General features: G+C 39.8%; 1 protein-coding gene across 2 annotated transcripts in view; it reads left to right on the top strand.

Moving 5' to 3' along the window:
- AGTPBP1 (ATP/GTP binding carboxypeptidase 1) overlaps positions 1-27194 on the top strand; it is a 163212-nt gene that overhangs the window by 96343 nt on the left and 39675 nt on the right. Inside the window, exons 10-24 of one of the 2 annotated variants that reach the window (XM_075828721.1) lie at positions 248-456; positions 2403-2580; positions 4651-4748; positions 5517-5633; positions 6735-7423; positions 7654-7737; positions 14933-15019; positions 15100-15248; positions 16640-16727; positions 17034-17178; positions 19198-19351; positions 20414-20594; positions 20691-20820; positions 21894-22025; positions 23121-23297. In XM_075828721.1, coding sequence (XP_075684836.1) covers positions 248-456; positions 2403-2580; positions 4651-4748; positions 5517-5633; positions 6735-7423; positions 7654-7737; positions 14933-15019; positions 15100-15248; positions 16640-16727; positions 17034-17178; positions 19198-19351; positions 20414-20594; positions 20691-20820; positions 21894-22025; positions 23121-23297 — 2618 coding nt within the window. Of the gene's footprint in view, positions 1-247; positions 457-2402; positions 2581-4650; positions 4749-5516; positions 5634-6734; positions 7424-7653; positions 7738-14932; positions 15020-15099; positions 15249-16639; positions 16728-17033; positions 17179-19197; positions 19352-20413; positions 20595-20690; positions 20821-21893; positions 22026-23117; positions 23298-27194 lie in introns of both variants that reach the window. The other variant, XM_075828714.1, reaches the window with a different exon arrangement.

The following is a 27194-nucleotide window of genomic DNA, read 5'->3' as shown; positions in this document are numbered from 1 at the left end:
TCTTTGTCTGTAATTTGACCAATCTAAACAAGAAATGTTCGTAGCAAACCTCGACTATCTCCTTGCTTTTAACTATTACAGAAAATATCTTTCAACTGGTGAAAAATTCTATTTATATAAGTCTATTCTGACCATTATGGTGGCTTTGGACCATGACTGTACAACTATTTAGCATGACCGACATTCCCACCACCCCTTTTGCATTCTGAATGATTTTTTTTTCAACCCTTTTAATGCTTAACTACAGAGACAAATGCCAGAAAAGCAGTGGACCGAGGATATGTTCAAGCACTCTTAACAATATATTTGGACTGGCATCGGCATGACACTCGGCACCGGCACATGTTGATCCGAAAAGGCATTCTGCAGTGCCTTAAAAGCGTTACAAACATCAAACTGGGTAGAAAAGCTTTCATAGATGCCAATGGTATGAAGACTTTATACAACACCTCACAAGTAAGTGTTTCTCAAACCTATTTAGTTTATATTTGGTCATTTTTAGACTAGGTTTGTTCCTAACTAAGCTAACAACCTGATAGAAGAGACGTAATAAAAGTTGCTACAGTGAACTATAGAAAAAGTTATTCACAATTCAATGGGTTTTACTATTGAACTATTTTATGATGTCATTCAGACATCAGGAGATGGCATTAGTATTTACTGGGAAGAGAGACCTGCGTCAAGGTTTATAGTTATCAATTCAAAGCACCCATATTTAGCAGAGACAGGGCCACGCATGCTAGGAGGAGGGCCGGTCAACTTAAAATAGGCATTTTTCCTAACTTGGACTAGGTTTTTTTTCCTATTCAATAAATAACAGCTCTTGAACACGACTAAGATCGGGCTGTGAAAACGGTCCGTGTGTCAGCCGGATTTCCCTGCCCAACCACGGTACATGTGAGCGGGACTCCTGACTGCTTCTGCTAAGCCATGCCTTCGTCAGGACTTCACAGAAGCCTGTAAAAATGACAATATACTGCAATACATTAGTATTCACGTTTTTTTCCCCAAACACAATGTAAAAAAAAAAAATTGGTAAAAGTCCAAACTATTACAATATAGCGTTATTTAACCTTTTTCGTCACCTTAGCGCTACAAACAATGTAATGAAAACAATGTAATAAAAACTGATCAAAAAATTATATGTACCAAAATATTGTACTAATAAAAAGTACAGCTCGTCCTCATACCGCTCAAATCGACAAAAAAATTAAAAATGTTATGGCACTCAGAATGTGGTGACACACAACAAGTTTTTTTTTTTCAACAAATAGTTTTCCTCTTTGTAAAACTAGTAAAATCTAAAAGAAACGATATAAATTTGGTATCACCTTAATCGTATTGAGCTGCAGAATAAAGTTAAGTTGTCGTTTTTGCCACACGGTGAAAGCCGCATAAACTAAACCCAAAAACAACAACAGGAATTGCAGTTTTTTCCAATTCCACCCCACAAAATAATAAAAGTTATGGCTCTTGGAAGGCTGGGAGTAAAAAAACTAAAATGTCTGGGTCTTTAAAGTGCTAAAAAGAGATCAGCTGTCCGTTTTTCATGGCCGTTTTGCATCAGTGTGTCTCCAAATCCATTTCCAGTTCCTTTGTCATCCGTTTTTCATGGCCGTTAAAAAAAATAAAAAAATGGATGGATTTCATTTGTCAGGTTTTATTTTTTGTCCCAACCCCCTGAAAACACCACAGTGCCCATGTAGATAGTGCTGCAATGTCCCTGTAGATAGTGCCGCAATGTCCCCTTTATAGTGCCCATGTAGATAGCACCACTGTAGCTCCCTCTAGGAGTGGAATCTCCGGGCAGAGCGTTGCTCTAAGAGCAGATTCCCCTGCCAGAGCATCGGCAACGCTCTGGTCGGGGATTCCGCTCCAGGCGTAGCCCCTGACGTCACTGTCCATATATGGACAGGGACTCCCGCTAGGGTTGGAATCCCTGACCAGAGCGTCGGCAACCTCTGGCCGGGGATTACGCTTCTAGAGGGAGCTTCAGTGGCGCTATCTACAGGTGGGTGGTGGTGCTATCTACATGGCGGTGTGGCACTATACTAGGAGTCCCTGTTTCCCCACAGACAATGGACACTGCTGTTCCGTACTGTATAATTTTGTTCAGTACAAAACAGCAGTTCCGTGGGGAAGCAGGTATTAGATGTGGAGAATGGGGCACAGCTTCTCAGACGGGGCGGACCAGGCAGACGGAGAGGTTGAGCTTCCTCCTGCAGCACGGCGCCACTAGAGAATCGATTTTAATGATTCTGTTAGAAAACAGAATTGTCAGAGACCTTGAGGGCAAATTAATTTGATTAATCGCCCGGCCCTAGCTCTAATACACCAGAACTGAGATATGCAAATATGATAAAGACATATTAAAAAGATTTTACCTTGCTTACGTTTCATAGGATTGCCAAGCTGTAAGAACTTTAGATCCTCTCGTCAATACATCTAGCCTGATAATGAGAAAATGCTTTCCCAAGAATCGTCTTCCTTTACCAACCATCAAAAGTGCTTTTCAGTTTCAATTGCCTGTCATACCTACCAGTGGGCCTGTGGCTCAGATCTACAGCATGCCTCCTGAAGGTAATTGGTACAAGAGAGTGCCCTTTCAGATTGACTGTTTTTCTAAAAAGGATTTCATGCATTACAGATCCTCTAATAGGCTTAGTAGTAACAAATGACTATTTTATAAAGTGCACAAATAACACATGTGACCTTATATTCCTACAACCATTCAACATTTTAAAATCCAATTCCATAATAAGTTTTTATATTCTTTACAGTACTGCATCCAATATAGAATCTGCCCAGCCTAGTATTACAGTATGTACGCTAAATAAGTATTTTAGTACTTTTGAAATTAACCCCTTAGTGACCACTAATACGCCTTTTTACGTCGGTCACTAATGGGCTTTAGGCTAGGCTGACGCCTTTTCACGTCAGCCTAGTCTAAGTCCTGCACGGGTCTCCCGTGCAGGCTGGTGCCGGGGCTCTGCTGTCTGATGACAGCTGAGCTCCTGCTCCAACGCCCGCGATCGAAGTTTACTTAGATCGCGGCCGTTTAACCCGTTAAATGCCGCCGTCAATAGCGACCGCGGCATTTAACTTTGTTTACAGAGGGAGTGCGCTCCCTCTGTCACCCATCGGCGGCCTGCGAATGAAATCGCGGGTCTCCGATGGGGCGTCATGGCAGCCGGGGGCTTGATGAAAGCCCCCAGGTCTGCCCTGGACATATTCCTGTTAGGACGCGCCGGAGGCACGTCCTAACAGATTGCCTGTCAGATTTACACTGACAGGCAATAATGCTCTGGTATACGAAGTATACCAGAGCATTATAGCAGCGATCGGAACATCGCACAGTAAAGTCCCCTAGTGGGACTAATAAAATAAGTCATCAAAGTGAAATAAAGATTATTAATAAAAAGTACAGGAAAAAAATAAATCCATTTTTTTCCATAAAAAGTGGTTTTATTTAGTAAAAGTGTAAAAAAAAAAAAAAAAGTACACATATGTGGTATCGCCGCGACCGTAATGACTCCATTAATAAAGTTAATATGTAATTTAAACCGCAAAGTGAACACCGTAAAAAAAAAATGCAAAAAACCATGGCGAAATTGCAATTTTTTTCCATTGCCCCCCAAAAAAGTCATAATAAAAATGAATCAATAAGTCCCATGCACCCCAAAACAGTACCATTTAAAACTACGTCTTGTCCCGCAGAAAACAAGCCCAAAAAATCACTACATTGATGGAAAAATAAAAAAGTTACGGCTCTTGGAAAGCGACGATGCAAAAACAAATAATTTTAAACGCGTAGAACAATGGCGGAATTTCAGTTTTTTTTTTTATAATCCCCCCCAAAAAGGTTAATAAAAGTTAATATAAAAATTATATGTACCCAAAAATGGTGCCATTAAAAAGCACAACTAATCCCGCAAAAAACAAGTCCTCATACAGCTATGTAGACGAAAAAATAAGAACGTTCTAGCTCTTTGAATGCGACTATAGAAAAACGAATAAAATAGCTTGGTCATTAGGGCCTAAAATGGGCTGGTCACTAAGGGGTTAATACAATGGTTGTCACCAACGTTTGTAAATATGGCCAGAATATAACAATCAACAACCCCACTTTAACCGTGTTTGTAGTCCCCCTATATCCTGTAAAAAAGAATTAAGGGCCTATTCACATTAGCGTTGGGCCCCCATTCATGTGTTCCGTTCGACCTTTCTGTCGGAGGAACCCATCAACTGAAAGGCAAATGGAAGCCATAGCTTCCGTGTGCATTACCGTTGATTTTAAGGGTAATGTCTCCGTTCCGTAAGATTTCCGTTTTTATTGGCGGAAACCTTAGCGAAGTCGACTTTCCGTTTGCCTTTCTGTTGATGGTTCCTCCTACGTAAAGGTCTAGCAGAACCCTAACGCTGATGTGAATACAGCTTTATATGAAGCCAGCAACTGCCCTATTGGTTGGATTCACTAGATATTGTCCAATTTGACAATACTTGGAATTAATATATTTGATATTTCATTGATTTCTGGCCATGTGTTAACAGTCCAGATTTCATGTCTAGACATAGGCTATATGTGTGTGACCTTAAATTATTCGCTATATCATATGTTACCCCTTTAAGCAAAAATCTTTTTGTATTTAGTGGATGATGTCGTGGATGAGAGTGATGACAACGATGATATTGAGGCAGACACGGAAGCGGAAGCTGAAAATGAAGATGATAATGATCAACTATTTAAGGTTTGTTACCGGGTTGTGCTCAGCGGTCCTCACATCCTCTAAGCAACCAACATTAAATTTTTTGTTGTTGATGGATCTTTATTCGTTTTTTTTAATAATGGTTATGATTTTTGTATGTCTACTACTTTCCTTGAGATCTGTGTGCTTCGGCGAGTGTGGTGGGCGTCAGATCCCCACCGATAAGTTATTGATGGCCTAGACCTGACAGATTTGCTTTAATGAGCATTTACCTGTAGAATAATTAAGATTCAATTAGTTGTTCTAGTTATATTCTAGTTATATTTGCTTCTGGGACCAATAAGGCATCCATTGCACCTTCCGCAAAGAATTGTCACCCCAAGCTCTCAGACTCCTAAATGAAAACTATATCTGCATGTGCAGTGATATATCCACTGTATAACTAGTACAAACCTTTAAGGCTGGGTTCACACCTGTGTTCGGCTTTCCATTGTTCTGTTCCGTCAAAGGAGCAGAACGATGGAAAAACTGTAGTGTCTCTTCCTTTGCACAACGGACACCACTGGCGGCTGACAGAACCCATTGACTTTAATGGGTGCCGTTATGGTGTCCGTGGTTTTACCGGAAGCAATAACGCAACATGCTGCTTTGTTTCCGTATTCTCGGCCGGATCTACAAAGAACGGAGTCTCCAACGCAGATGAGAACGAGGTCTTAAAGCAACAATTTTTAATTGCAATTTTATTGTCATATATTTATATTGAGTCATATTTTTTTAATTTTATTTTTTATATTTCCACTTTATTCCCAGAATGATGACATAGAGACAGATATCAGTAAGCTCAAACCTGCACAAGATCTGGGAAGGCTATTAGAAGATCTGAAAATGTATGAAAGGTTTTTTCCGGAGCTTTTGGATGATTTTCAGGTAATCTAAACATACTATTGGAACAGTCGTGACTAGCTGGGGCCCTGCATGTCCTCACTTTGTGGCCCGGGACCAGGGGGAAAGGAACTCATGCAGTGTGTGTTTAAATATTCTTGGCTGTTGTGTTGTGCAGCCCTCTCATTCTTGTGTCCCATTTGAGACCCCCATAATGTGGCAGTTTACGATCACTGCTTTAGAAAGTGGTATTAGGTAGTAAGTGGGGAAATTACTATTATTTATAGGTCTCTGCAGGTCTTGTCGGTGTTCCTCTACCTGTAGAAATCCACATGGTAGAGCGAACATAATGTCGATCTATTAATCTTTCAAAATTCTGCAGTGGATGCTGTTAATGCATTCATTTTCTGACTATTCAATTCTTCGTGATTCTCTACCTTTTATCATTGTCATTTTTAGGACCAATTGTGTGATGATAAATTTCTTAATGTATCTGTATAGCAGTCAGAGCTCTGTTTTTCGGATACAAAACTCCCAATCCCCTGCGTAGACGTAGATTTAAAACAAAGCAATGCTGGCTGTCTTTAGCTGCCACTAGAGGGAGCTTACTGCGTACTGTGTTGCACAGGATATGCCGTAAATGTCCGATAGGTGCGGGACCCGCACCTATCTCCCTGTTCCCCGTCCTATGTTTTTCTGCTGTCGCTGGTCTTCGGCTACGGAGTTGCGAGATGGCCAGGTTTTCCAGAAACAGTCGAGCGTCGCTTCGAAGACGTGAATGGCAGTTACGGAAACAGCGTAGCTACACTGTTTTCCTGATTACGTGGTCGGAAATTGCAAAGTGTCCTGGGAGGCAGCAGGAACCGAGAAAGGTTTAGGGGGCACTGTTCTATAGATAGGTTCAGGTCCCAGAGGTGGGACCCGCATCTATCTGACATTTATGGCGTATCCTGTGGATATGTCATAAATGTCCCTGATGGGCAAACCCCTTTAAAGGAAAGTTCTGCTTTTAAACTGAATTCTAGAATATATGTAGCAGTTGAATTATAACATTAATTTGACAGATTGTGATTTTTACGTCTTTATTGTGCATTTACCTTGCAATAATATTATAGTTTTTTTCATGACTTTCCATCTTTATCAAAGGACTTTGACCTGGTGTCAAATGAACCAGTGCCTGGAGCAAACCATGGTGGCCCCATTGTTGTTCCAACAGCAGGAGAGGAAACCCCATATAAGCCAAGACATATCATGAAAGAACTTTCACGGAAAACAAGTAGCATTTCCTTGGAAGATAAAAGACCTACATCTTTAGATGTGTCAAAGAAAGACAATAAGAAAGACCGTAATAACTCCTTTCTACAGACTCAGGGTGAAATCGACAGATCCTCATGCTTCTACTTGAACAATGATGTTGTAAGGGACCTTGACAAACTTTCATTACAGAAGTCTTCATCGAACAACCATTGCAAAAATGGATGTGTGCCCACTAAAGAGAAGGCCAATGCCGTATCTTATTCCTGTAGTAGGACTTCTCAGAACATGTCATGTGGTAACAACTTGTTTGACAAACATTCTGTGAATCTAGGACCTTTATGTTGCTCTGGAGTTCATCCTGATGATGAAGATTCAAGTCCTTTGGGTGAGCAAGGGATGCAGGGTGTGCGAGACCCTGAAAGCTTGTTGCCCATCCATGATCCAGATCTTTACATTGAAATTGTGAAAAGTACCAAGTCCGTACCTAAATACTCGGAAATTGCATATCCAGATTACTATGGTCATGTACCGCCATTTTTCAAAGAGCCTATATTGGAAAGACCATATGGTGTACAAAGGTGAGTTATTAATATTCACAGCTTTTTCTTCTCTACGAAGTGCAAAAGCGTAAACTTCGGTATGAATGCAGTTAAGCGCATAATCACTTAGAGAAGGGTTGAGTGGAAGTTTGCTGGAGCCAATGTCCTCTTTTCTGATGATGTTCTTCATCTTTTGTCCCTTATGTGATTTAACATGTTTGTCCGGCAAGACTTTTTTGAACTAATTACCTCTTTATTATTTACCACAGGACAAAAATAGCTCAAGATATTGAAAGAATGATTCACTCCAATGACATAATAGACCGGGTCATATATGACCTTGATAGTCCCAGGTAAGTTGCTATATTACAGTGAAATCTTGAATCCACCTGATAACATGCAGGTAAAAAGAGAATAATGTCAGTACAAGAAGTACCAGCAATATTCTAGGTCTGGTCACACGTTCTCCATTCAGATAATAATTTGAGTATAAAAGATAAATCCGGATTTAGAGAAGATAGCACACAAAAGATGTTGATGGCAGCAAGTAAATTATATTGGATCGCTGCGTATATATGTCTTCTCCAACATACACACACACTTTAGAGCAATTTGATAATTTCTATAACCTCTCCACCTTACCATGCTCCCATAGTACTCTCTCCTGCAGGCTTGTGTGGGTGGGACGTCCGACAAGTGACACTAAAAATTCCAGCATACATCCCTGCCTGTCAACCCATTGTGAGCGCAGCACCTCATCCAGCGGCTCTGCTGCCATTCTACAGCTGTATGAAGCGTGCCTCGCGGTACCCGAGAAAGTATAAAAAAAAATGTTAATATTCACCCAGCCCCATCTTTTGAATCAAGTTTTTTTTTTTTTTTTCATCCTCCGCTGATTTTAAGACCGCATGTCACAAGACTTTGGAACGTTTCCCCCCTCCTCCACAGGAACCGCTCACACTGAACCCATCAGTCCCACGGACCAGACTGATTCAGGTCTCTGTATCCTGTATAGAGAGCAGCTGTATCTAGCGCTGAGACCTGAATCCGTGAGGTCAGCGGGACTTACAGGTTCAGTGTCAGCGGGTAGACACGCAGGATCGAGCTGTTACCGATCACAACTAAGTTCAGACCTTAGATGTGATTGATAACAGGTGGACCAACTGACCCTAAACCCATAAGTCCCGCTGATTCAGATCTCACGATACAGCTACTCTGTATACAGCACACAAAGCAGCTGTATCTCAAAAAGTAAAAATAATTTTTAATAATGTAATTAGAAAGTTGTGCCAAACACACTGATACACATTATTTGATTTAAAAAAAAAAAAAATTAAAGGATATTTTATTTTTTCAAGAAATCATATAGTACTAAAACCGCAACAAAACATTCAAAAAAGAACCCCCCCCCGGCACAAACATATATGAGCAATATTAGTGATACATTTGTCATATACAAGGAAGGTAACTTACAGCGCACATCCTTTAATTTTAGTTTAATTCATTATATTAGATGAAGAAGAGAAATAATGAGGCAGATTTATTATTCAAATTGAGCAAGAATTCAGGTGTCGACAAGGGGTGTGACTTAGGGAGACGGGGCATGGTCTGAAAGAATGGGGGCATGTCTTAAAATGCCAAATTTATCATACAATATGCACCGCTTTGATAAATTTGGCACATCTTCTGACTGACTTGTCTAAGTTTACACTCACTGAAACTTGGACAATATTAGTAAATCTGCCCGAATGTTTTTAACTTTTAATTTTTTTTAAAAGCTTTCTTGTGGCCGGCCACATTGGGGAGACACACGCACACACACACACACACACACACTTCCTTCCTGTATTGTCCGTATAGACCGCGCGGAAGCTTGTGTGTTTTATAGCAGCTGAAAGATTGAGTCAGAGACCGAGAAATGAAGCAGTGCTAGATCGTTTTGCAAAATTACAGCAATAATCGTTGTGTAGGCCATTCATTTATGTTGAGGTCCTAATGAATTTGTATGAATGGAATATGCAGTAATTTGGGTAGAAGTTTGCATTGATTGTAAGTGATACAGAGGCGGAGACAGACTGCAGAGGGCCCCTGTGCAAAGAATGTGCCTGGGCCCCCCATAACCTAACCATGCCCGCGTTCTTATAAAACTTATACAAATCTATATTGCACATTTTTATTTCTAGTTTAGAACACAAGTATCAAACATAAATAATTTCATATTTAACAACGGAATATAACACAAATCACTCCTGTAGCTAACTTATAATGACTTGATCTTGCTCATTGCACTGTCACGTATCAAGCATGACTAACTTGCGATACTTGACCTATAGGAATGCAATCGTGCTGAATCTAGGAAGTGATGACAGAAAAGTTAAACTTTTTAAAATAAATACTTGCAATTCTAATAACCAATACGCTAGTCTAAGTCAACTTACTTTATACAGCAAAATACTATAACCAAAGTAGTAAACCAGTAATAAAATAAGTGTATTTGTGGGGGTGGCACCCCATACAGTGCTTGAGGAGGCCACTACAGTCTGGTGACCACACAGTGAGTGAAAACTTTAAAGGGGATATGCCATAAGCGATTAGATGGTCGGGAGTTACAAAAAAAACCAGCAAAGCTGGCTGAGCTACACTGTTTCCCTAACTCCCATAGAAGTGAATGGCAGTTACGGAAGCAGCATAGCTGCCGTGCTACGCTGCTTCCGTAACTGCCATTCATTTCTATGGTAGTTACGGAAACAGCGTAGCTCAGCAAGCTTTGCTGTTTTCGTAACTCCCGACCAACTAATCAGGAAGTGGCCGGAAAGCAGTGGGAGCCGAGAAAGCCAGAACAGGGTTTAGGGGGCCTCATTCTAGAGATCGGTGCAGGTCCCAGAGGTGGGACCCACATCTATCGGAATTTTATCGCATATCCGGTGAAGAGGCCATAAATGTTAACCCCTTCCCGACATCCGCCGTATATATACGGCGCTGTCGGGAAGGTGTTCCCGCAAACTGCAGTACACTTACGTCGTGGCGATGATGGTGTGGGCTCAGAAGCCAAGCCCGCACCATCACCTGGTGGGTGACCGCTGTAATATATAGCTGGCACCCTCCTGTAACGGACTGGACCGGCGATATTCCCAGATTCGGCCGATGAACCCCCTCAGATGCTGCGCTCAATAGAGAGCGCAGCATCTGAGGGTTTTTTACCCGAACGGCAACCCAGCGGCGCAATCGCTGGGTTGCTTGGGCAACCGGAGGCTAGATAATTGGTTCCGTGTCTGCCTTGTACGGAAGCTGATGAGGATCCTCAGGCGGGTCCTCATAGGCTTGCTGTCGGTGAATAAATGACCGCTCTAATACACTGCACTACGTATGTAGTGCAGTGTATTAGAGTAGCGATCAGGGCATCAGGCCTTCAAGTCCCCTAGTGGGACAAGTAAAAAAAATGTTAATAAAAATGTAAAAAATGAAAACACGTTTCAAGTAAAAAAAAAAAGCCAAACTGCCTTTTTTCTCAGAAGTCTTTTATTATAAAAAAAAATAATAAAAACTATACATAATTGGTATCGCTGCGTCCATAACAACCCAAACGATAAAATAATTTATCCCGCACGCTGAACACCGTAAAAAGAAAAAAAAAAGAAAAACTACGCCAGAATCCGTTTTTAGGTCACATCTCCTCCCAAAAAATGGTATAAAAAGTGATCAAAAAGTCACATTTACTCCAAAATAGTACCAATAAAAACATCAGCCTGTCCCGCAAAAAAAAAAAATATGTCTTAACACAGCTTTGTCCACGCAAAAATAAAAAAATTATGGGTCTTAGTATATAGAGATACAGAAAAATAATTCTTTTTTTTAAAAAAAAGTGATTTTATTGTGCAAAAGCTGCAATACGTAAAATAAAACTATATAAATTTGGTATCGCCGTAATCATATAGATTGCGATTGTGAATGCCGAAAAAGACCCCAATAAAATAACATTCCAGAATTGCTTTTTGGCCATTTCCTTTTCCAAAAAATGAAATAAAAAGTGATCAAAAAGTCGTGTGTGTTCCAAAATGGTACCAATAAAATCTACAGTTTGTCTCGCAAAAAACTAGCCCGCACACATCTCCATCAACCGTAAAATAAAAAAGTTATGGCACTAGTAATGCGGTGATGAAGAAACATCCCGATGTGCAGGCTGGAGGGGAACAATCCTTCAGTTTCAGGGCCATAGTATTTAGGAACTAGGAAGGGACATAGCATATCTGCTGGAAGCGAGGGCGCCCACATTATACCAGGGCAAGACATTCCCAGCAAAATTTCCCAAACTACAAAGGAGAAAAAGTCCCCAAAAGGTGCAGAGTGTTACAAAAGGGGGATAAGAAAGGATACAGTTTATTAGTGCGACACTGGCCTGTGCATAACGGATTGCTTCACAGCGTACCACACATCTATGGATAATTGTATTATTTACCCCATTATTATACCCTCTTATTATGCCCTGATGTACTCCGCACAGATTATGTATGCCCCCACATTATAAACTGAAATTCAAACAAAACTACTACCAAGCAAAATCCATTCTCCAAATGGCGCTCCTTCCCTTCTTAGCCCTACAGTGTGCCCAAACAGCAGTTTGCTTTCACAAGTAAGGCATTACCATACCCGGGAGAACCTGCTTAACAATTTATGGGGTATGATTCTCCAGTGGCACAAGCTGGGCACAACATAGGCATATTAGTGGAAAAATTGCAATTTTCACTTTGCATCATCCAATGCGTATTAATTTCTGAAAAACACTTGTGGGGTCTAAATTCTTACTAATCCCCTTGATAAATGCCTTTAGGGGTGTCGGTTTTGCGAATGCGACATGGCGTCCCTAAACCATTCCAGCAAAATCTATGCTCCAAAAGTCAAATACCACTCCTTCCCTTCTGAACCCTCCCATATGTGTAAACAGCAGTTTATAACCCACATATGGGATGTTACTATACTAGGGAGAAATTGCTTTACAAATGTTGGGCTGCTTTCGTCTTCCTTATAAAAATGAAAAATGTTGATCTAAAACTACATCTTATTGGAAAAAGATAAAATTTTTCATTTTCACAGCATAATCCTAATTAATTCAGCAAAAAAACTTTTGGTAAATTCTCACTATACCCCTAGATGATTCCTCAAGGGGTGTAGTTTCCCAAATGGAGTCACTTTCGTGGTGTAGTACTACAGGGGCTCAGCAAATGTGACATGGCGCCCAGAAACCATTCCAAGATCCAAATGGTGCTCCTTCCCTTCTGAGCCCTACTGTGTGTCCAAACAGCAGTTTATTACCACATATGGGGTATTGTTTTACTCGGGAGAAATTGCTTTACAAATGTTGTGGTGCTTTTTCTCCTTTAGTCCTTGTGGAAATGAAAAAAAATTAGCTAAACCTACATTTTCTTTGAAAAAATTTAGATTTTCATTTTCACGGCCTATTTCCAATAATTTTTGCAAAAATCCTGTGGGGTCAAAATGCTCACTGTGCCCCTAGATAATTTCCTCAAGAGGTGTAGTTTCCAAAATGGGGTCACTTGTGGGGGGGTTTCCACTGTTTTGTCCCCTCAGGGGCTTTGCAAATTCGACATGGCCTCCACAAACCATTCCTGCTAAATTTGAGCTCCAAAAGTCAAATGGCGCTCTTTCCCTTCTAAGCCCTGCTGTGTGTCCAAACAGCCATTTAAGATGACATGTCTGCAAAAAACCTGGGGGTCAAAATGCTCACTATACCCCTAGATAAATTCATTGAGGGGTGTAGTTTCCAAAATGGCGTCACTTTTGGGGGATTTCCACTGTTTTGGCACCGCAAGAGCCCTTTAAACCTGACATGGTGCCTAAAGTATATCCTAATAGAAAGGAGGCCCCCAAAATCCACTAGGTGCTCCTTTGTTCCTGAGGCCTGTGCTTCAGTCCATTACCACACTAGAGCCACATGTGGGATATTTCCTAAAACTGCAGAAGCTCGGCAATAAATATTGAGTTGCGTTTCTCTAATAAAACGTTCTGTTACAAAAAAAATGAATTCAAAATGAATTTCTGCAAAAAAAAATAAAATGAATTTTGCAAATTTCACATCTACTTTTTTTTAATTCTTGTGAAACGCCTAAAGTGTTAAGAAACTTTCTAAATGCTGTTTTAAATACTTTGAGGGGTGCAGTTTTTAAAATGGGTGACTTATTGGGGGTTTCTATTATATAAGGCCCTCAAAGCCACTTTACAACTGAAGTATTCCCTGAAAAAATTGCCTTTTGAAATTTTCTTGAAAATGTGACAAATTGCTGCTAAAGTTCTAAGCCTTTTAACGTCCTTGAAAAATAAAATGATGTTCAAAAAAAAAACGATGCGAGTCTAAAGTAGACATATGGGGGATGTAAATTAGCAACTATTTTGTGTGGTATAACTGCCTGTTTTTCAAGCATATATGTTTACATTTAGAAAAATGCTAATTTTTGCTATTTTTCACTAAAATTTGGTGTTTTTCACAATTAAATACTGAATGTATCGAGCAAATTTTGCCAGTAACATAAAGTCCAATGTGTCACGAGAAAACAGTCTCCAAATCGCTTGGATAGGTAAAAGCATTCTGAAGTTATTACCACATAAAGTGAAACATGTCAGATTTGAAAAATGAGGCTCTGTCAGAAAGGTCAAACGTGGCCACAGTGGGAAGGGGTTAAAGAAGGGCAAACCCTACTCCAAACATTTTCTACAGACAGGCCAGCAACCACTACCTCCTAGTTCTTTTTATTTTCAGTCAGCCCCCTTTACGACGCTCAGCACACACACACCACACACACGCCACACACACACCACACACAGTAAAAGCATCGGCAGGCTCACCTCCACTATCCTGGATCAATAACTGGTCCGAAGATAGCGATGCTGTTTTCTAGGTGTGGCGTGCTCTATCTGGTGGTCTTGGTCACCAAGTGAGCGTCACTGTCCGATGTTGCACTGCATCTGACAGTGGCATTGGTTACTAGGTGACGAAGACCACCAGACAGAGCAAGCCTCGCCAGGCCCCTCCCCTCCTAATACGATTTCTAAGTAATAGGTCAGCGCGGCGGATGGAGGGGGCCCCCCCACCCTTTGCATTTTTGGCAACTCACAAATCGGGCCCCCTTCCTTAACATATGTTATTGAATGCCTCATCCTTATCTGGGAGTTACCGAAAGTGCAGCGGGTAGAAGGGGGCCCCCCTCCGTCTGCCGCGCAGCCGTGCCGTTCTATGCGCATGGTGTTTAGGGCAGCTAAGTGGGCCCCCATCCCCTTCGGGCCTCTGTGCAGTCGAACCGGCTGCATCAACGATATGTCCGCCCCTGAAGTGATAGATTACAGTGTTCAACTAAATCCAAATTATTCCGGTGGAATTCCTACTTCAGGATATTGGTAGATGTTACAGACTTTGTTCACACGCTTTACATTAAACTTTTTTTTTTCCTGGGGAATAACATGTAGCTGGCAGGAAAGAAGATTATTCAGAACTACCGAGGATTAACATCATCTTTCCTTCTTCTTAATGCAATGCAGCTGTTCCATTCCGGATGAGAGTGAAGTTCTCAAATTCACCTCGAAGTTTGAATCCGGAAACCTGCGGAAGGTTATTCAGATAAGAAAGTAAGACATCCTCTTGAGTCTCCCGCCTCAGGAATAGTGTTCAAAAAGGACAAAAACGGCACATGTGCTTTATTTTTCAGACATGAATATGATCTCATCTTGAACTCTGATATAAACAGCAATCATTATCATCAGTGGTTTTACTTCGAAGTGAGTGGAATGAAGACGGGGACTTCTTATCGCTTCAACATCATCAATTGTGAAAAGTCCAACAGTCAGTTCAACTATGGTAAGGCCAAGAATGAGAATCATGCAGTGCTGGTATATTGGTTCTGTTCTGAATACATGATCAATAATAGGCAACTCTGCTCAGAACCTTTTATTACGGACCTTCAGCTCTCCAATAATCCTTGGAGTCCAATGTGTAGGAGACGGTTGTTTTTTTACGGCGCAGTTTCAGCTATTCGGTGAGCGACCATTGATGCTGTAAATTAATCTTTTTAGACAACCAGATTTTTATCATCTAACTCTATGGGGCTTTGGAGATCTGTTACAGAAAAAGGGTGTTGGATCCCTGTAACAAGAGATTTATTATGAAATTAATCCGCACAGATTTTTGGTCCTATCTACATTTAAAAAAAACAAAAAAAAATGAACTGATAAAGTAGACATTGGGGGAGATTTCTAAAAACTGGTGCAAAGGAAAAGTAGAGTGGTTGCCTACAGCAACCAATCAGATTGCTTTTTTTCACTTTTAAAAGGTTTTCTATAGAATAAGAGCTTAAACCTGATTGGTTGCTTTGGGCAATCTTTCCTTATGTGTGTGTTTACACATGTACATACATACAATGCGGAGTACAGTGTGTGTGTAAACATTTTTAAAGCTATGGCCTCTAAGCTACTGTTAGCTGTTGTATTTCTGAATCCTGCAGAACCCCTTTAATACTATCTGACATTTTATATATGGGTGTAAGACATGTGTGGACCTCAAAAACGAGGCAAAAAATTAGTACATTTTTCTCTCTATATCTATTGATGTCCATTAATTCAAGATCAGATGCCATGAATGTCAGAGGGTGTCTGACCACTGGGACTACAACCATGGTTCAGCCATGCATCAAGAATTTCTGCTCCGCGCCATTCTAGTGAATGGGGTTATGCTGCAATTTCTACACCACTCTGGGTTTGGTGTTACATTGTTTAAAACAAAAAAAAGATCAAGGCATCGATACGATTTACGGAGGGCCGCAACTCCTTCGTTTTAGATTTGACTGCGGGGGTTCCCACAGATCAGACCTTAATGGCATATCTAATTTTATATGCCGTCTATGCTTACTGTAGGAGAACTCCTTAAGACATATTTGTAGATGAATCTTCAAGTGTTTAGATGAAGCAACTTGTCACTTTTCTACCTGTACATCTATAGTAACTTTATTTGAATAAATAAGACAAAAAGCAACATTTTCATAGCTATTTATTTTACTTACTATAAGGGGCACTTAAGTGTTAATACATGTAATTGAAATTTATAACCGATTATGCATCTATTAGAAAACATTAAAAGTGTATCATACTAATGGGTTAATCACGAGGCTAGGCCTATCTCTTTTACACGTGAGAATATAGAAAGGAATCTCGGATATATCCATTTGGTAATAGAAGGTTTGTGTTCTGTATTAGGTATGCAGCCCCTTATGTATTCTGTGCAAGAAGCATTGGCTTCCCGGCCTTGGTGGATGCGTGTTGGAACAGATATATGTTATTATAAGTAAGTCAAATGCTATTTTTTTTTAGTGATTTATTTAACTTGGTGATACTTTGTCCTCATCTGCTTATCTAAACATTTTAAGTGTATAAAATATATGGTGTGCTTTCATGTGGGGAACATACTGGGGCATGTCATTCTTCTTATTTCCAGAGGAGGCAGCAAAGTACGGAATCAATTAACCATGTGACTTGTTGCAGTATAGCAGGCGACTTTCCATCATAGTTCTTCACATTAGTGGGTCATGGTATTCCATATCACAGAATGTATGATGTACGCCTGCTATTAACTTGTATGTTTCCCCCATAGAAACCATTTCTCCAGGAGTTCAATAGCTACTGGAGGTCAGAAGGGAAAGTCCTACTATACCATGACATTCACGGTCAGCTTCCTACACAAAGATGATGTCTGCTATTTTGCATATCACTATCCTTACACATTCTCCACATTAAAGGTAAGATTAACCGTTTCTTTTCAAAACTAGACTACATACTCCATGACCATTTTTACACATTATTTGTCATCTATAAAATTTCGCACAATATTTACACAGCCACATCAGGATCTATGTATAAATACACCATTAGGCTATGTTCACACGGAGTATTTTGGGGGAGGAATATCTGCCTCAAAGCTCCAAACTGAATTTTGAGGCAGATATTCCTCCCCCAAAATACTCCGTGTGAATAGCAATTATCGCGCCGTTTTTCGCCCGCGGCCATTGAGCGCCGCGGGCATAAAACACGCTTTCTCCTGCCTCCCATTGAAGTCAATGGGAGGTCGGAGGCGGAAGCGCCCGAAGATAGGGCATGTCGCTTCTTTTTCCCGCGAGGCAGTTTTACTGCTCGCGGGAAAAAGACGCCGACGCCTCCCATTGAAATCAATGGGAGGCGTTCTCGGGCCGTTTCTGCCGAGTTTTGCGACGCGGTTCCCGCGTCAAAAAACTCGGCAAAAGACCCCGTGTGAACATAGCCTTATGAGGTTTTTTTAAAAATAAATCAAAATGCATTTTTTATGGTCCAAACATTTGACCATGATACTTCGGGTGGACTCTTTTGCTGTACTACAAGAACTCGGTGCTCCCTGACTTTTTCTTAGGGGAAAACAAGAGCCACTATAAACCCCTCAGAATGGTTCCGGACGGCATTTAAACAGCTGTTTGCCTGACAATACGGAATCATAGACCACTATACGTTGCTAAGCTGAACATTTTCCCTTGTCTCCTATGCTGCTGCAGGTAGGGTGGTATAGGAGATCTGACAAATCCACTTTAAGAAGCAGGAGAATGAGTGACATTCGCTATCACTAACACACTCCCTAAATGTCGCTAGATAGGCGTCTATCACCGTAGGTAGGGCACGGTTTTAGAGCTTAGGTTTGTACTATTAACCTTGAAAGCAAATACATTTTAAGTTAACATTTTAATTCTATGCTTTGCTAATTAAGATTATGCTATCGGTCAGCAGATCTTTAACGCTGATGACTTGCTGTATTGTTACTGTCTGGATACACATTTATTAATATAATTTTCCATAAAGTTTTTTGTTTTTTTAAACGCTCTTTTTTTTGGCCTTCGTGGCAATATATCAGGTTTTTATAAACCGATTTAGGGGAAAAAAAACCTCTTTAAAATCATGTCGTTTGTTCTGCCTTAACTTCTCCCCCTAAATCCATGTTTACAAAAATCTGATTAATATCACAGTATGTGAAAGAGAAGTCTAGTCTAAGAACTTGCTAGCCTCCTCATCCCTTTCCTGCCCCCAACTCCATGCAAATTTAGCCTTAAGAGAAAGACATAAGTAATGTCTGACAGGCTAGGGCTATGCCACTCCATAAAAAAAGGCTGAAGTTGTGTAACGGTCTCAAATGACTCTGCTGTTCCGCTCAGGGTTAAGCCCCTATCACACCGGCCAATTTTGGGTGGTGCAGCGAGTGCCGATCAACGAATATTATCGTTACTCTGATCGCTCGACCCCATACATTATTATCATGTCGGCAGTATGTCTCCCTGTTTACACAGAGAGATGTGCTGCCGACAACGATAATATTTCACTTTTTTAAAGCTATACGACCAGCAGATGATCGAGGGTGATTATCAGGGAAGGAGCATTCTATGAACGCTTGTCTACCCGATAATCGTCCAGTGTAAAAACCCCTTTACTGTATATTGGCACTGTACTGATGCCAGTGAATGAAGCAAAGTAGCTTGGCAACAGTCAAGCCATACCATTTCTATTGAATTATTAATACGGTTTTTCTAAGAAAATATTACTCTTTAAAATAATGTATTCTTTGAAATACATGATACATTTAGTTCTTATAAAAATAGATATCTGGGACACCCTAAAAATAATAAAGGTTCGATCTATGTGGTAATGCAGAATACCTGATTCAAATGGAAATTGTAGTTTCTGGTTTTTTTTAGAAGCTAAATAAAAGACACTATGATTTTTGTGTTTTTGTTTTTCCAAAGATGCACCTTCAAAAACTGGAGTCTCTACATAATCCCCAGCAGATCTATTTTCGCCATGATGTATTGTGTGAAACTCTAGCTGGAAATGGATGCCCAGTAGTCACCATAACTGCTATGCCCGAGTCCAATTACTACGAGCATGTCTATCAGTTTCGTGAGTTGAACTTGTCTCCCAAAATCATTTATTCATCGATCATTTAAGAGATCACCTTTCAGCTGTAAAGCATATTCTATACGGTTACAGGCCTTCTTAGCGGCTGATTTGTACCATTTCAGACTACTCATGATGGCTCTTTTTATTGAGTTAAAATACATTATACCACTCTAGTGAGTTCTTCCTTACAGTGATGTCCAATGTTTATTAGATTCCAACAGAAGAATGAATGTGGGGGCCTGAGATTAAAACCATGCTGTCCGTTAGGAAAAGAAAATCTTAGATCAAGAATTCACTTTCAGACCTACAGTACAAGTCAGGATCTTAGATGGAATACATTGTTGTGTTTAGTATATGAACACTTGTTAGAAAATGTAAATGGATACTGTGGTAAACCAGTGGTTAGTTTTAGGGGATGAAAATGTCATTTAGAAGGGGAGTCTACTTTGAGTAAATGAATGTTATTTTGAGTTATACAATTTTCCAATATAATGCTCTGCTTGCTGTTATTCAGTGAGAACATTCATTGTTTACTTCCAGTGGATAAAATTCTGTCCATGGTCATGTGATTGACACACAGGTGCAAGGCTCGTTACAGTCACAGTATGTGTATCAGAGCTGTGTCTTCTAACGAAACCAGCACCTGTGTGTCCATCACATGACCATGGACAGAATTTTATCCACTGGACGTAAACCATGAATGTTTATACTGAATAACAACAAGCACAGATCTTGAAACCTGTAAGGAATTAATACAGAAAGTATATTGGAAAATGTTATAACTTTTGGTTATACAAAAAATAAAAAATTTCTGAATCAGAATAATCTCGGATGTGAAAAACTGCCGTTATCACGCACCCTCCATGGACTAAAGTCTATGGAGGGATGCGTGAAGCGGACCCTTCACACACACTCTGTTGAAACAACGATCGTGTGAACGGCCATATTGAAATACATGAGTCCGTGTGATGGACGATGTTTTAACGGCCGTCACACGGACTACATATACGCTTGTCTGAATGAGCCCTTAGAGGAATTTTATATTTGTGTCTTTGTTTCCAGGAAACCGCCCCTATATCTTTCTAACATCTAGGGTTCACCCTGGAGAGACCAATGCTAGCTGGGTAATGAAAGGCACGTTGGAATTTCTTATGGGGAACAGTACCACAGCACAGAACCTCCGGGAATCCTACATATTTAAAATTGTTCCTATGCTTAATCCAGATGGTGTCATCAATGGAAAGTAAGTCACATCTTTTTCAAAATGTGTAGTGTGCAAATTTTTGTTATTTCAAATTAGTAGGAAATCTTGAATGGTCTTCCATCCTTTTCTTCTCAGCCATCGCTGTTCTTTAAGTGGAGAAGATCTCAACAGGCAGTGGCAAAACCCCAACGCAGATTTACATCCTACAATTTACCACACTAAAGGCCTGCTCCAGTATTTAGCATCTATCAAACGTGTTCCTCTGGTATGTAACGCTGGAACAGAAAACAAAAAAATGTATCGTGTAAATTGCTGAAAATACGGAAGGCAAAGCACAAATAACGTCTCTTTGGTGTTAAGAACTACAGGAATTTCCTAATATATAGTATATATTATGCCGTTGTGGTACTACTTTGATATTAAGTATCTGTATGCAGAACTGTATTTATTTACCCAATTCCCTTTTTGTTTCATTGATCTATACTGAATTTGTATCACTTTTAAGTCGCGATTTAATAAAAAAAAAATTCTGCCACTTTTTTCTTTTTCGAAAAATGGCGGTTATCAATACCAGGTACTATCTAGCGTTCAGTAGCCTGAGCTTAATTTCCTAACAGGGTTGCCATGTTTGGGAATACATCATGCACAACACTGCTATGCGACACAGGCATGGAGAGCAACATTATGTAACAGAGCCCACTAGTTCCCAGATTGTTACTACAGTGCTACAATAAACTGACCTAGCTGTGCATTGTCTATACAATCTACCCAGGATCCTGTCTTCTCTCCTTTTGTTTAAAAACAACGTAAACCTTTGAAACCTTGGAACCTTTTTTTTTTTTTTAAATAAATCGAGCATCTTACCCTTCTTTAGCAAGTAGGGTGTTGCCAGTTTAGAGAATTGCACACGGGTCCTTTAGTGCTAATGATACACTGAAAAATGAAGGCCGGATCCTAAATAATTACTGTGGGAATCTATTAGTTTTATACGTGAACGCCAAACTGACTCATGCATAAAATAATAATAAAAAAAGTTCCCATGTTGACCATAACAACCAACCAGATACAAATTTCCCTCTTCCAGAGCGGGATTAAAACGCATCTGACAGGTTGTTATTGGCTGCACTGACAGTAATTGATTTTCATAGTTTCTTATGAATGAAACCCAATGGGCAAGATTGATCAAAATCCGTGCCTTTTTAGAGGCTCTCTGGTTTCTATGGGCAACTCATCCACTATTCATTTGCTTTATTTTTGATAACTCCTGCCCGTCTTCATCACCTTTTAAAACATTTTAGTCAATATTTTAGCTAATTTTCCTTTCTGTATTTTGTTCAGGTATACTGTGATTACCATGGACATTCCCGCAAGAAAAATGTGTTCATGTATGGCTGCAGTATTAAAGAGACAGTATGGCAAACAAATGTCAGTGCCACCTCCTGTGATCTACTAGAAGATAGTGGATACAGGGTAAGTACAAAAAAATATAGAAGGATTTCTTGATCCCGGGCTGCACACGGATCCTCGAGGTGGCTCTGGGTTGAATCACAATAGAAAGGAATTTTTTTTTTAGATTCAGCATATATATAGATAGATAGATAGATAGAACCAGGGTTCTAGCAGCACTGGTCACAGAAATTGGGTGCAGATCCCAGGGATTTGACTATGATCCCCAAACTTGTAAAGAAACACAAAATAGGCAGCACATCCAGTAGTTGGTGTTTAGAAAAGATAGAGCTTTATTATCCCAAATGCAACGTTTCGTCTCAATATCCTGGTTAGAGCTTCTGCAGACCGTCTCCTCCCTATATTTCTAGAGATTGGTTAGTAGTTTGAAATAGGAGGTCCCATACCGGTGATTGTGGATACAAATGCAAGGTGAAACATCAAGGTTCCATGAATAAGAACGAGCGAATAGTTTAAAACTCGGAGGCTGTGCTCGCTACAATTTTTAAGCAAATTTTCAATAAAGCGGAAAATATTCCTTTTAAACCCAGCTCTGTATCGAAACATTTTTTTTCCTTTCTAAGCGCAATAAGTGTTATTTCTGATTGACGGAAAACTGTTGCATCAGTCAAAAGGTGAAGCGGTCTGCCAATTGAATTCTAAAGATGTGGAACGGACAGGTTAAGGACTGTGTAAAAAGTATAGACTTTATTAATAAATATTTGTGTATGTGGTATGAGTGCTTGTTGCAGCTGACACAATTCGGACGTTGGTAGACGTGGGGGTCGTGGAGTCAATAAAAAGAGAAGTGATTAGATGAACAGCTGCTCATCTTCTCACTACCTTTCTAGAAAAAAAATGTCACCACCAGCGAGAAAATATTCTCTCATATTGATAAGTCCATGTTTTCGGTTATCTGTCTGTAACCAACACAATTTTGAAATATTTTACGTATATGAAGGAAGAAGATAACTTGAAATGACTTACAATTAATACAAAAACTGTAAAGCAAACGATTTGGAAAGATTTCCAACTTTTTTTTAATTGAATAATTCAAATGTTTTTAAAAACAGAATGAAACTTTCCTAACTTTTCTCTACGTCTTCTGTTTACAAGCAGACTCTTCCCAAAGTTCTCAGCCAGATCGCACCAGCATTTTCCATGAGCAGCTGTAGTTTTGTAGTGGAAAAATCCAAAGAGTCTACTGCTCGTGTTGTGGTGTGGAGAGAACTGGGCGTCCAGAGAAGTTACACAATGGAGAGCACATTGTGTGGCTGTGACCAGGGGAAGTACAAGGTATGGCAATGCATGATCTACCGGTCGTCCTTATGATTACAATGGGGATATCTGATAATATGACCGCTGTAATAACATGGAATGAACTCTTCACAGCTTCTTAATATTACCCGCGGTGTTCACCGATCCACAGTCTGTCGCGGTGTCCTATTAACCGAAGCCTTACGTCTCTATTGTTTTCAGTATCCCAATGTTATCAGTATGTTAGGGTCTTTCTGTTTGCAGAACCCATATAGTTAATCTCCCAGATTATTAATACCACATTGATTCTGCTTACATTGCCTAAATGGATATATGTCATTCCATGTGTTTTTGGTTAACCTGCCTACTTGACTATTCCTATCCATTCTTTTCCAATCTCTTTCCATTAGAGATCACTTCTGAATTGCTTGTTTCCATTATAGCTGAAGGAAATTTGATTTCCTCTTGGGGAGTGAACTATTTCCTTTTTTTTCTCATTCGTTTTTGTTCCATATGCCAGTCGTGTTTCTACATATATTAACAAATCATGTTTTGTCAGCAACGTATAATAATTGTCAGTCACGTTCTTGCTACATGTACTGTAGTCAATTGGACTTACAAATGAGTCCAGGAACACCTAATAAAATAAAGATCCTAATAACCATAACCCGGTGAGAGATCACCTTTTGGACAATCGGTTGTTTAATAGGGGTATACCGATTTTATAAGAATTAAAGGGAACTATACACGCTTTAAATATCTAGGTTGTGTATATATAATTCCCACATACCTTTCCTATTTTTGCTTTTAGCAAATTGGAATGTTCTTAAACCTGGTAAAACTATACAGACCTAATACTTGTTAGAGCTGAAGGTTTGCTACAACCAGTGTGGGCAATCCATAGGTTTTCCTCCCACAACCTAAAAATACACACAAATATGCTATGGAACTAGCATTTAGGGCTATTGATAACTTTTTTGCAAGCTGCTCAATACTATTCGGGGCCAATCATGACAGCGGGACTCTGTCTGCTCACTCTCCAGCCCCCCTTCTCTACTGAACGCAAATCTAAGCTCAATTTTGGTCATATTTGATTAAATATCATCAGAATTGAGCTTAGATTTGCCTTCAAGAGAAGACCGGATGAGCTGCATATTGAGCCAAATAAAAGCCTGGCTGCCGTGATTGGCTCTGAACAGTATTGAGCATCTTGCAATTTATTGTAATACATGCAAGCTGCAAAAGCAAAACAGTGCAAAATGTGTAAATTAAAACTAATTAATAATTTTTTTTTCACATGATACATGTAATGTATTAAAAAAATGTTGCAACGGTGTCCATAGCCATTAAAACCTGCATCAAAATCTGCTTGGTGGATTTTACCTATTGCAATGGGTGTTATCCCCAGGAAAAATCCGCACCAGGTAGGGCATGCCGCGTATTTGAAAATTCACTGCATGCCTAGAATCCACTGTAGGTTTTTTTTACGCTGTTTGTGAATGGTGTTTTGTTGAAACCTCATTTACAACCTGCATTGTACTGTACTTTGTTGTGCAATTTTTATGCCACAACTAATACATTGTGGACCCAGACAAAAGTAAAACGCAAACATTCATTTTGTGGACTTCATATTCCGTACATTTTTCATGGGTACGTATTCTGTTGAAATGCCTGTGTAGTTCTGTAAATTCCCACTAGATGCCCTTGTCCTCATTTTTTCATATGTTTGTATGGTACAATAGCGCGTGATGTTTCCCTATATCGTTTACATGATTCTGTTTATTTTCTTGTAATTTACCTGCCTACTGTTACTATATACCAGGGACATTCCAATGACATATTCTTGTTTTCGATGTTTGTACGTATTCTCTATATATACATTATTTTTATTATCTATTCTTTGTTATTGTGGTTTACTACACTCACAACATTTATTTTATTGGAAAGTTAGAAACCACCGCAACAACCCAGAGGATGTCCCATTGGAATTATTCATTCGTCTGCAAGACTCCCTAATGAATAATCTTGTAACCACCCTGTCTATTAAGCAGCCCCATATACAGTATGTTTGGCCTACTGCTTCATGACAGAAGACCCTTCCAGCAGGTGACATGCTGGATCTGTTCTTGTGGCGCCTCATATGACTTTCGGGCACCTGCTGCTAGGAAGAGGAATATGGCTAGAGTATGTATTACTTAGTATGTACTTATGTACATTTGTATAGGGTGTGGAAGGTGGAGATTGACAGTGCAATAAAGCGGTCCCAGAGAAAATTTTAGGAGTCACAATAAAATGAAATAATGGTTTGTCGGAATTTATAGTGTTATTAAAAATGTTGTCCCACTTTCAAAGCATAGTACTACTAGCCTGGGGGCCGCCTGTTGGATATAGGGGATCAACTCCTGGAATGGCTGCTCAACTTCTTAATGACTTTGGAAATTCATACAGTTTTACAAATCTGATTTAAAGGCTATGTTCATCTTTTGAACATTTTTTTTTAAAATTAAGTCTATGTTTTTTTTCAAGCAATTTTATTAAATGCTTTTACTTTTTAGGATACGACTTCTATGTATCCTGTATTCAAAGAGCCTGTATTGTTCTCTCTCAGCCGGTTTTGTCAGTTCAGCTGAACTGACGGCTCGGCTGAGGGCGGGTACTGCATCTATCTGACACAGGATCCTGCTAATATCGATCGCATCTAAGTTCATCAACTTAGATGCGATCGATATTAGCTGGATCCTGGTTGTCAGAGACATGCAGCTTCTGCTGCCAGCCGAGCCGTCAGTTCAGCTAAACTATTGGTTTCAGAGAGAACAATACAGTTTCTATGTATACAGGATACATGGAAGCTATATCATAAAAAGTAGAATTTTTTTTAAAATAAAGGTCAATGAAAAAAGTGCTCCAAACTACAAAAAAATTTATCTAACAAAAAAACCATTCAAGGTATATAGACTTTAACTGCCGTGAGCAGTGCCACTGTCTTGTATATACATTTCTTTGTAATGTAAAAGGGAAATAAGTACCACTAGAAGACCCCGCACATGCCTGTAGCTTATTTTACGTGTACTATTGTCCTGACACATCTGCTTCGCTCTATTTTAAGATTCTGCTTCTGCTAAACTAAAACATTTGATCCCGAGATGGAAAGGTTGTTGCACGGCTCCTTGCTTTCCAATGTTCTGCAGGTTTGCATGTAGTTCTGGAGTACATGCAGAGCTCTAGTCGGTTAGGATGCTGATGAACAAATCTCTTAGATCCACCATCCAGTAATCTGGAACCTCTTTCCAGCAAAGGACAGGTTGATGATTTGGATTCTTACAAGACATGAGTGCAGAACGCGGAGCAGGGATTATAAATGAAAATACTTCTATTCTGTATAGCTCAGTGTGCTCTCATGAAGGATCACTTCCTTTTAAAAGTCATTTTTATATACTTTGCCGTGTCTGTCAGAATCCAAAATTATAAACGCACCAGTCACATTCCGCAAATGCCGTTTTAAAATACATCTGGAAGATGCCCGTAATTGTCAACCAAGTTGCACTGAAAGTATCCACTGTACTCTCCATCAAACTGCGGAGTGTGGGGTGCTGTACACTGTGTGGGTGCTACAGTGTAAGAGAAGCCCTTTCTGCCAGTACTCTCAGGTAATCAACTTTTGCCAGGAAATATTTGATGATTTTGATTAAGTTGCTGAGACCAACCTTGGCTACCCTACACTGTGCCATCCAGCCTATCAAATCAGATGTATACCACACAACACCCCAAAATCTTGCCCAGGAGCTGCAGATTTTCTCAAATTTAATGCCCAATTCCTCAAAAAAAAACAAAACACAAAACTGCCGTTTACCAGTCTAACACGACCACTACCTCCTATGCACATTACCATGATCTTTTCCTGGTTATCATAATTCTCTCCACTAGTTCAAACCTCCA

Source organism: Rhinoderma darwinii, chromosome 1 (assembly GCF_050947455.1).
Source record: "Rhinoderma darwinii isolate aRhiDar2 chromosome 1, aRhiDar2.hap1, whole genome shotgun sequence".
NCBI lineage: Eukaryota > Metazoa > Chordata > Amphibia > Anura > Rhinodermatidae > Rhinoderma > Rhinoderma darwinii.
The sequence above is the reverse complement of the archived record's forward strand: the minus strand, read 5'-3'. Positions and strand labels throughout refer to the sequence as shown.